At 48.3% G+C, this 11,136-nt stretch overlaps 1 protein-coding gene across 1 annotated transcript in view; it reads left to right on the top strand.

Moving 5' to 3' along the window:
- Positions 1-5,916: 5,916 nt before the first annotated feature.
- LTBP1 (latent transforming growth factor beta binding protein 1) overlaps positions 5,917-11,136 on the top strand; it is a gene marked incomplete at both ends in the record, with an annotated part of 180,805 nt that continues 175,585 nt past the window's right edge. Inside the window, 2 exons of the mRNA XM_079550558.1 lie at positions 5,917-6,338; positions 6,588-6,658. Of these exons, the coding sequence (XP_079406684.1) occupies positions 5,917-6,338; positions 6,588-6,658 (493 nt within the window). The remainder of the gene's footprint in view (positions 6,339-6,587; positions 6,659-11,136) is intronic.

The following is an 11,136-nucleotide window of genomic DNA, read 5'->3' as shown; positions in this document are numbered from 1 at the left end:
TTAAAAGTAGTATTCTGCCCTTTTTTTAGTCCAAAGAACCAGAATCTGCTGTTCTGTGTGCCCAGATGGTCTTTGAACAATTGTTTACTCTGATTGTTGAGTCAGATTCTACTTTTTAGCACAGCAGTCTGAGCAGGACTTCTTTTCTCTCTGTGATCTGGAGAGCAGGGCCCCAAGCTGCCCATCTAGGGTCATCCCAAGCTGTTGGGGCCTGCTGGAAGCTAGGCACAGGCAAGGATGTGAAAATGTTACCTTTGACATCATTAAGTAGCTGCTGCAGTCATGGGTGCTTTTCCCATCAACGATGGCTCCTCTTTCCTTCATCTCAGACTGCTTCCATGTACTTCTCATCCCTTCTCCTAAAGCTGATGGGCTTGTCTGCCTCAATTATGTATAATTATGAGAACTTTAAGACGTTTCAAAGCTAATTCAAGTCAGGAGGAGCTCTATTTTGCCAATATGAAGCTTTTTCCTTTAGTTTTCATACGTCTGAGCAGCATATAGTGCGACAGTGAAAAACCAGGATCCACTGTTCAAGTTTATTTTTGTAGAGGTTAGTGTTCTTGGCATATGACATAGCCATGCTGCGAGAGTTTTCAAATATTAGTTGTAATATTTACTTTGCTTTTGTGAAGAATGTGTTAGTTTAAACATGTCTTCTGCTGAAGGTAAAGTGAAATAGTTAAATGTATTTTTTCAGTTTTATGCTCCTTTCCACCTAATTTCCTCTGTAGTTTATTTATTTTCAGTGTACAGGGCATTGCTCAAAGAAACGAGCAATTTGTGAGGAATAGTACATTTTAAAAGTTCAATGGATATTTTAATTGTTTTGTAGACAAGATATATTTATTTCCCTGAGGGGGAAAATAATTGTAACAGCATAGTAAGGAGATTTTCATATCTTGAAAAAAAATCTTGTATTTCTGAATCAGTTATTTTATGCGAGGGTAACTGTGAAACTGCCAAATATCCCAGTAGAGATTTCTGCTAGTTCAGGAAAATGGAATTCAAGACTATGCAAATCTGTGCAACTAATTTTAGTATGACAGTTATGTCAGCAAGTTGAAAATAAGCCAAATCCTACTTGCTTCTAGCATTTTGCTGGGTATGGCAGTGGTCAACAGTGAGAGACTGGCATTAGATTTTTTGCCAAAATGAATCCAAATTTCATTGTGACTTAATGCCTCTCCCACCCTTACCCCCCCCCCCCCAAAAAAAAAAAAAGAAAAAAAAAAATAGTCCTTGTAGCAGCCTCTTGTGGAAGTAGTCCAAGGGAAAAGATGATCAGTACCTTGACTATCATTAGTCTGTCTCATTTTCCCATCCAGACTGCACTACCTGTGTGTTAATCTGACCACTTCAGACACCGAATACCACACAGAACCCATGTTGTTCCAAGATGTGAATTCATGTACAGAGCAAGCTGTAAATCTCATCATAAAAGCTTGTTCATCTCTGAAAACTAGTCTGCTTCAGGTACTTGTGATTCCCAATTGGGAAAGCTGGTATCATTCATCTCTTGGCATGTTTGTACTGCATCCAGTGCACCAGAACCATGATCACAGTGGGGAGAGGAAGACTTCTTTCTGAGGAGGAGATGGGGAAGGTGCTACAAAGGTGCATTTATGGTAGCATGTTGATGGAGGGGGAAGCATAAGAGTGTTTACCCAAGATAACATAATGTAAGTTGCCCTGAGGCACAAAAAGATTTATTATTACAGATTCACGAGGCATGGAAGAGGGCCACCAGCAGCGAATGGCTTCAGCAAAGTCAAGCCACTTCTTTCCAAGGCCTCAGACATTAGTCCACGCCAAGTCTGACCATCTGAGTTCCTTGGAAGTGAATATAAATGCCTACATGAAGACCAAGAAAGCTGGACTTTTTGTGAAACATTAATAATTATATGGTGGTAGCACTCAGGAACTGCTGACCATGGAGTAAACACAGTTTCTGCCTTAAGGCTGGAAGGTACAGTTCTGTACAAAAAATACTTCATAGAAGTTGTGTTACCATCAGTGTGGTCTTGCTTTGCAAATCTACTTAATCTATGTATTTAGAGTCATGTGCGCTTTAGTGACGTAATAAAGGTCAGTTAATTCTTTTCCCTACTCTGATGACAGTAAAGTTAAACTGTTCACTTTCATTCAAAAGAAATACCTTCTTGATTAGAGTAACATATACATCTAGGAAGCTGTGGCTAAAGGTACAATTTAACCTACAAAATACAGGGACTTCTTTGCAGACACTTGAATACACTAGAAACCGATTGCCAGCTGATTTTTTAGTTTACAAGAAATTGTAGAGTCTGCTTTTTCCCAAAAGTTTGGAGTAATGTTATTGAAGCTTGTGGGCCCTCGCTGCTGTAAAAGTGCTCTTCTGTAGCCATAACTAGGGCTGATCAGAGCGTACAAGTGAAACCCTCACATGTATCATGAGCTCCCAACTCCACTTTTCTTGCAGGCGTCCTGACCAGTGGGTGTAGACAAGCACCAGGACCTCTAGCTGGCCTTTCAGTGCAACACACTGAGAACTGCTGATGGTTCAGCTGCTGCCTGGCTAACCTGGACATCAGGTTGCAGGAATACTCTGTGGCACTGCTGCGTATCATAGAATCATAGAATCACCAAGACTGGAAAAGACCCACAGAATCACCCAGTCCAACCATCCACCAATCACCAATAGTTCTCACTAAACCATGTCCCTCAACACAATGTCCAAACATTCCTTGAACACCTCCAGGGTCGGTGACTCCACCACCTCCCTGGACAGCCCATTCCAGTGCCTAAATGTAAGTCTGTGATCAGCCACGCTTAGGTCACTTCACCCTCAACATAGCATGCATATACCCTGCAGCCTCTTGCTAAGGGCCTGGCAAACCAGGGTCCCATACCCACAGTTTGTGAGACACAAGGCCACAGTCCTGTCCCCTTTGTTTGCTGAGAAAGAATTTGAAGGTCTGATCACTGCCAGCTTTGTTCAGAAGGCCTTCTGCACACACGTCATGGAGCTGGCCCCAAAGTAATGAGAATGAAACAGAAGAGTATATGGAGGCTTAGCTTTCTTATTTTGGTTTGAGTAGTATTATTTTGTTTCTTACTGCAGATACTGTCACCCTCACACTTGTTCATTAAGTCTCTCCCTGGTTCATTAAGTCTTTAACCCTTGAAACAATCCTGCCATCTTGTCAGACAGCAAGTCTCATGGTATTCTGATCAGCTCAGCCCACCTCAGCCAAACCCTAATCACAGAGCACCCAAAGCACAGCCTCTCTGGTGCAAGCTGTGCAGACTGAGGACTCTATGTTTCTCTGTGTTCACCCTTCAGACGCAAATCAGAAGGGGAGAGGAACAGAAGTGGTGTAGCTGGCAGGTGGTGCAGGATGCTAACTCCTGCATCTAATAGCACGCCCAGTTGATGCCTTTTCTTTTGGAGGTAGGAGGCAGCCAGAGGAGTTTTCTCTCTTGCAGATACTGTTTGCTCAAGGAGCTGTAGTAAATTCTTGGCTTGTTTCTGAAAGGGCAGCACACAGCCACTTGGTGCTGGTTAGATGTGTCTTGGTCTATAGAAGCAGGGACTTCTATATGCTAAAAAAAAAATTGAGCCGAGCTTTTGACTGCAGCAGCACCAAGGTTCTCTTTTTAGCTCTTAGAACTTCTGTGGTCAACTCAGTGTGTTAATGCAGCCAAACCAGGTCCCTAACTCCTAAACTTTCCAGAGCTGGGAAGGAAACAAAGTTTAAAAAAAGTGACCAAAACCAGACAAACAGACAAGAAATGTGTGGATTTCCGTGTAAGAGGGGGAAAAAAAAAGGGAGAAGACAAAGAGATCTGCTGTGTGAATTTGTGAGGAAGGCTTGATCTTAACCAGTTAATCTCAGCTAATAGTTAGAATTTTTTCAGTAATGTTTCTGAACCTAGATCATTTTCTGCAAGGCATCCACCTTTGTGGATCTATTTCTCTTGCGATCCCTCACCATTTGTTGTACAGTAGCCAGTGATACACCGCCTTTGCACTCTGTGTGACGTGACTTAAAACCCACATTTCTTAAAAGCAACTGGCTCCTGCTGTGGAATGATGCAGCTTTTGCCCTCTGTACAACAACCCCAGCCACACAAGTAGTTGTGATCTCATGCCGGAAAACTTCTGAAGGACAGCGGCCTTGTGCAGAGCAACAATCCCGAGTGCCACATCAGTGTCACGCTGCTCACTCAGTCTTCTCACCACTTCTCTGGTTTCAAGGTATTTTTTTGTTCCCCAAACACTGTAAAAATATTTAGCGTGCTTAGGATTGACAGTAATTATCCTTTGGAAGTGTGAGCAGTTCAGCTGATCAGGGTGTTAAAGAAAACACTGCAGATGTACACGTTCGCCAAGGGAGGAGGCAGCGGTCTCAGCAGTTAATTTCTGAATTGTTTTCAAGGTGGATCTTTTAAGCTTTATATCAGCTTCCTTCCAAACCTCTGGAGTTCAGGCTCTACTGTAGCCCCGTGGGGATTTTTTGAGCCTCCGGTGCCATTTTCTCTTCAAACTCAGGGCACTGAGGCGGGAGCCTTTGTTGTCGATGTGGCTCCCTTACGCGGTGGCTACAGAGAGCTCCCATCTCTCATCTATTTAAAACATCTATTTTAGAGCAGTTTTAAATAGATGGGAACTAAGGAGGAAGGGACCGCTGTGCTCTTAACTCTGGCTTTTGCCTGGAATCCTGTCAATGCGAAACCCTCCTGCTCCCCGTGCCGGCTCTGCCAATGGCGTTTAAGAGGAAAATCTCATGTGTTTGGAGGCAGGGTCAGTGTCCTTAAAGCTCTGGAAAGGAGCAGAGGAGGACCTGCGGAAGAAGACCTAGATTCCAAGCTGCTGCATTCACAAGCTGTTTGATTCTCCGAGAGGTTTTTGGGGGGGGGGGGAGTGGGGGGGAGGGAAGAACTCAAACGCATCAGATTCTGAGTATTTTCAAAGATGGACTCTTCACGGCATTCTGCAAACTTTATTTACAGCGCTACAAGGTAGCATCAGTTAAGATACACTGTCGATAAACGTAGGCGGTTCTGCTTACACGTTAATTCCTGGGGCACGCTCCGGATTTGTGTTTTGTTCTTTAGGAAACACACAACAACAACGACAACGAACAAAAGAGAACGGCGCCCCTGATGCCGCGAGGCTCTGCCGAGTGGTCTCCAGCCCCCGGCTCCGACCGCGCGGGCAGAGGAGCGCGCCCGACCTCTTGCAAGCCTCGGTGCTTTCCTTGCGCTCCCACCTGCGCAGCGACGGAGCACCTCGGGGCTCCCAGCCTCGGCTCCCCGACACCACTGCCCGACCCCGACGGGCCCTTACCCCGGGGCTGCGCTGCCGCCGCTCGCCGCCCCGCGCACGAACGCACCAGGTGCGCTGCCCTGCGCGCGTCCCTTACGCCATCCGCGTGGCACCCGCACCGGCGGCGCCCCCCGCGCCGCTACCTGGCGCCGGCCCCGCGCCCCCTGACGTCACGGTGGGGCCAACGCGGGGCCGGCACCGGGGCCGCGGCGCCCCTTCCCTCCTCCCGTTCGCCGTCCCCTCCCTCCCCCCGCTCGCTCGCCCGCCGCACGACTCTTAAAGGCGTTTTTCAGCCCGGGCCGGCTCACAGACCGCGCGGAGCCCGGCACCGCTCGCATCTGCTCCGCGTCGCTACCGCCCCCCGCTCCTCCCTGACCGGCCCGCCGCTCGCACCGCCGCTGTTCCCCAGCGATGTGCTCCCGCTCCGCGGGACGCTGAACTCCGCGGGCGGCTCGGGGCGGGAGGGGCCGGCTCGGGGCGCTCTCCTTTCCCGGCCCCGTTGCGGGCTGGGGGCGGCGGGAGGAGGACGGCCCCGCGCCCCGCCGCGCGCGCCTCCCCCCCGGGCGCCGGGGGTCTCGAAGCTGGCGGGGGCTCCGGCCGCAGAGATGGCTCGGATCGGATGGGGCTTCCTCCTGTGCGCTTGGGCGCTGCTCTCCCCGGCGCTCGCCGCCGCCGAGAAGGGCAGGCTGCGAAGGATCACCTACGTGCTGCACCCCAGCCAGGCGGGATCGGCCGGCGGCCGGCAGCAGCGCCCGGCCCTCCTCGCGGGGCAGCAGCAGCGCACCTTTAACGTGCAGCTCAACGCGCGCTACGGCACCGCGGAGCGCACGCGGCGGATGAGCAAAGCGGGAGGCGCGGGAGTGCAGCTCCGCCTGGGCCCCGTCGGGCAGAGCCACTCCAACTCCGCCGCCTCCTCCTTCGCCAAGCCGGCCCGCTTCGGCCCGCGGCCCAAGCCTCCGCCGGGACCTCACGGCAACAGCAGCGGCGCGCCGCCCCGCCAGAAGCACCCGCTGCCGCCGCTACCGGGGTAAGGTGCCCCGCTTGCCGTGCCGTGCCGCGCTCCGCTCTCGGCGCCTCGCGCCGTTACCCGCCCGCTCCCCTCGGGCACACGAGGCGTCGAGCGGGCGAGGGGCGGCCCCGCGTTCATCCCCCGGCCGTCCCGGCTCTTCGCGGCTTTCTGCTCTTCCCGCCCTTTTGTCTCCCGTCCCGGCCGTGCGGGGGCCGGCGGCCGATGGGGGCCCCTCCGGACCGTCGCCCCTCTCTGCTCTTCCCGCAGGGTCAACGTCTGCGGAGGGCAGTGCTGCCACGGCTGGAGCAAAGCCACGGGCTCGCAGAGGTGCATCAAACGTGAGTATTGCGGGTGAACGGGGAGAATCCCTCCTGAGGGAGGCGGGCGGCACGTGGCCGGCACGAAGCTGCGCCGCCGTGAGGTTACGGAGGAGGGAATAGCAGCCCCGGTCGGGAAGCCTCTGCGGGTGTCCGCGAGGTGCGCGGCTGTGGGAGCGCTGCCTCGGCTCCGCAATGCGCGCCTCTGCCCCACGGGGAGCTGCAGGGAACGGTCGTCGGGATGCGAGGGGGATGCGAGGGGGACGCGGGAGTCCCCCGTGCGGGAGGACGTTTGTCCCTGGGTGGGATTTCTCACAGTAGGGAGCAGCTGCATCTGTAATGCGCGGAGAGGACAGGTGACTGCGAGCTGCCGGAGCTGCTGCTGGCGGTGTCCTTATGGCGGTTCCTAAGGACGGAGCTGCTTCATTCCCTGACCAACTCAGACGTGCATTTAAGGCAGTCATCTAAACGAACGTTTGCAGTGCGTGCTGATGGGGTTAGGTGAGCTGTCTCGGCTCTCTTGCTTGCTGCAAGTGAAAGTAGCGGAATGGTTTCCTGCAGCCTACATTTCTCACAGCGCGGCTTTGGGGCTGAGCACAGAGCCTACAAAATATGTACCTTGGTTCGATGGCAAACCAAAGTGGGGAAAGTGTAACTTCACAAGATGGCAGTTTAGTTTCTGACTTTTCAGAATTTCGGTGCTGCTCTCTCAAGCACTTCAGCCTTCATTGTGTTGAGCAAAAAATGTTCCTTTTTGTGGCTTGGATTCACTCTTTCTGTCTTCCAGTAACTTTTCTTTGCAGGTAACTTCAGTGCAGTTAACTTTCAAGCTTTGCTAATAAACAAAGTAGTTTCCTGTGCCTTTTCTTGGTTACATTCCATCTTTTCAACCCCCCCTATCATCATTCAGCTATTCTTTTTTGTCTTCTTTTTAAACTCATTTCCATTCTTTGGTCCTTCAGTACAGACTAAGCCAGGCCATTTGGGTTGTTACGGGATAGCCCTGAAGAATCTCATTTAAATCTGTGAATTACTTGGTCTATTCACACAGTTATTGGAGGAATGGATTAGCAGAGAGAGTTAAAAGAAAGGATGACAGGGTTTGGGGGGATCTTTCTCATATTGTCTGTAATATTGGGCTCTCCTTTGCACAAAATATTCTTGCTGCCTGCTCTGATGCCTCCCAGCAGCAGCATCACACTTGGCTTGGATTTTCCTTGTACCTTTCTGGCAAGCTGAGTGAAGCACTGAATGTTTTAAAACTGTATGATTTTGTAACTTAAGAAAACGATGAGATAGCACTAACTTGGTTGAGCTGTGGAAGATGAGTCTCAGAGTTGTAAAGCCAGATACCTCCTTTTCTTGAGCCTCCCAGTGGTTCTTTCAGAAGAACAGAAACCCTATTAGAGAACAACTGTTAACTCCTTTGTTTCCTATAGGGATAAGTGATTTTTGAGGTTGGATAGAGAACTGTCAGTTTTGGAGTGGACTCTTCTAGTTGTACCACAGATGCAGACACACCTGAGCTGAGTCATGCAGAGTCAGTTCGGACCTGTCAGCATTTATTACCTCAGGCTCAGTATCACTTTAATAAGCTATTTGGCCTCTAGGGCCAGCTTATATTCTTTTGCACGGTGCAAAGCCTGAGCTAATAAACCCCAGGCCCATACTGCCTGTTTCCAGAGCCAACTTCCATTTGTCTGCATCATGCTTCCAGAAGCAGAGTGCTGAGAGCCAGCTCTGATCACAAGAGTTATGAGCTCAGGTGTAACCCCAGGCTGCAGCAAGCACCATGTGTTTCTGCTATGCTGCACCTGTGGCAATAAGCCTGCCTGTAACCTGCAGAAGCAGGGGTGTAAGTGGAGAGGCATAGTCCTGCAGGCTTTGTTAGCCTTTCCCTCCTTCCTGTGGTGGTAGTGGTGCTCATGGTCTGTTTGTTACACCTGGGGTTGGGGCTGTTCCTCCCTTGGCTGACTCCTGTCCATGATCAGCAGCAACTTGGCCAGGTACAGTGATAACTGCGGTATGTTTTCTTAAGGGAGCAAATTTGAAATGTTCTGTGCAGATCATAGGGCACCCTATGGAGGGAAGAGAAGAGTGTACTTCTCAAAGTCCTCTGTAAACTTTAGCTGGAAGCTGAATTGGCAGTTATGTTGACCATGTTCATGTTGTCTTTCAAGTACTTCAGTCTGTCCTCGGGAGGTGAACTTCTGTGTTCCTGTTTGCTACCTGCAGGAGAGTGGCTCTCATATCCAGTCACAGGCATACAGGCTTTTTTCCACGCTGTGCTTAACATTTCAGTTTTACATTGTCAAGTTTTATCTTAACTTTTTTTCAGTCTTGGTGTGACTTTTCTTGTGAAGAACTGCATAATTCGGATTTGAAATCATAGACTTCAGCCTTAAAAGTATTCAGAGCTGCTTTGTGCTGGGAAAATTACTTCAAACCTTCAAAAATCTTTTGGCAATGTTTGGCACATCCACCTTTGGGTAAAGACAAAGGTGGCAAAGGCTCAACCACAGCAATAAACACCTTGGAAGGTTATAAGCACGTGGAAATGTTTATGACAGATTGTCTTACAGTCATCGTTATCTGAAATTATGATCTGTGCAAGAGCAATTACAAGATACCACCAGAGCTGGAGACACTGTGCTTTGTTAGAACTTGTTGTGCCACCACAACATTGTACAAATGTTAATTAGCTTTCTAACATGGCTGTAAGGCAAATGAAGCACAGAATGTGGGTTTAACATTATTTGTTTCATTTACGGAAACTAAACTGTAGGTTAAATGTGACCTTGGACAAGTTATAACCAATCATTGACTGGAAGATAAAAGCTGGAAATCCTATCTCTCAAATGCTTTCTTACCCTGTTGGAAGCCTTTGTCTCTTACTTAGTTACTTGCTACTAAATTTGTATTAGTTAATATTGCTTCCTACAAATTAGGCTCCTTTGCTTGTTCATAATGATTACAAAGAACTTATTTACATGTTGGGAAGTCAAGAAAGAAATTGCTCATTGTACACAGGATCTGATATCTCCAAAAAATGATTTAATGGGACCACCTTGTTTTAATAGTAAACATCTTCTGAAGTATGTAATATATTTTGTTGGGAGCATTAATATAGAATGTGTACTCAGTGTAAACTGGATAGTTTTTTTTAAAAAAAAAAAAAGTAAATAGAATAGGCTGGAGGAATTGTAACTTTTGCTAACATCATGAGGCAAATTAACAAATGATAGTAGGAGGGAGAGCTGATTGTTACAGGAATGCTGAAATGTGAACTTCCTGCAGAAGTGTAAGAAAGGCTCATAGTGCAAATGAGTGAGAAAGTGAACCTAGCAAGGTCATGCTTAAAGTGTATTTAATATAGAGAGAATCTGCTCAGATGCAGAGTTCACCTGCTCTATCCTCATGGATTAAGAAAGAGAGAAGACTCATCTTTGTTGCCTCAGGGTGCTGTATGTGTGTGTGCATGTTTTCTGTGGATGGGTGCAAAGTGAGGGTTTGGGAGTTGGATCTGGGTGAGATTTTTCTGAACTGGGCTATGAAGTTCTTCCTGTCTCAGATGCCCAGACACTTTGGAAAGATCATCAGAAAAGGCAATCCGTTTTCAATTTTGAAAGATCATCATGTTTATTCTCTTTCATTTTGAAAATTTTCCGGACTCCACGTTAAATAAATGCGCTGGATAAGATTTAATTTCTTTTTCAGAAAGCGGTCTTTCTGCTGCAGAAGACCAGCTTGCTCTGAGGAAGGTCCACTTTGTTCAGTTCCCAAATGTGTGGCCTCCAGTTGTGTATTGCCATTATGTTTTGAGCTGTCCAGTCCCCAAAACCTCAGGCTATGCTTGTGGCTGCTGTTGGGTGAGCTGCAGCTCCTTCAGGACAAGGGCGCTTGATGATGTAACCGGTGCTGTGGACACCTGGCTTTGCCAGGCCTGTCTGGAGCATGCCTGAGGCTGCTTCCAGATCATGCTCCTGAGTTGTCTTGGAGGAAGTGAAGGAAAGGTTGTGTGCTTAGATCTTGTTCTGATCTAGGGCTGGGATCCAGACTTGGAAGCTTAGTAGCATACGTGGATGTAAAACTGTGTGCTACTAAGTGTTTTTGTATTGGTTGCTTAGTATCTCTTCTCTCTCTGCCTACAGTGGGCTCTGAGAAATGGTGGTATCCAGGAGGATGGTACTTCTGATCACTGGAATGAGTGCTTCAAATGTTTGCAGCTGTGCTTCTTGAAGGGTTTCTGGTCATAAATGTTTTCCAAGGCTTGTTCTTCATCTGTTTGATGGCTTAGAGCTTTACCAAGCTCTGTTTATTTACACTGTATATACAAAGTCCGACTATAACGTGCTCTTAACAAATGTTTTTTTTTTCCTTCACACTGGAATCATCTCAGTAAAAGTTGTATCAGTCTTCTTCAAACTATGTCTAAATCAAAATGAAATGTTTGCATTTTAAAGAGACGGAACTACCTTGACCTCACTTAACTCACCCTT

This window comes from Tetrao urogallus, assembly GCF_951394365.1.
Source record: "Tetrao urogallus genome assembly, chromosome: 2".
Lineage (NCBI taxonomy): Eukaryota > Metazoa > Chordata > Aves > Galliformes > Phasianidae > Tetrao > Tetrao urogallus.
This window is presented reverse-complemented; position numbering and strand designations above follow the sequence as displayed.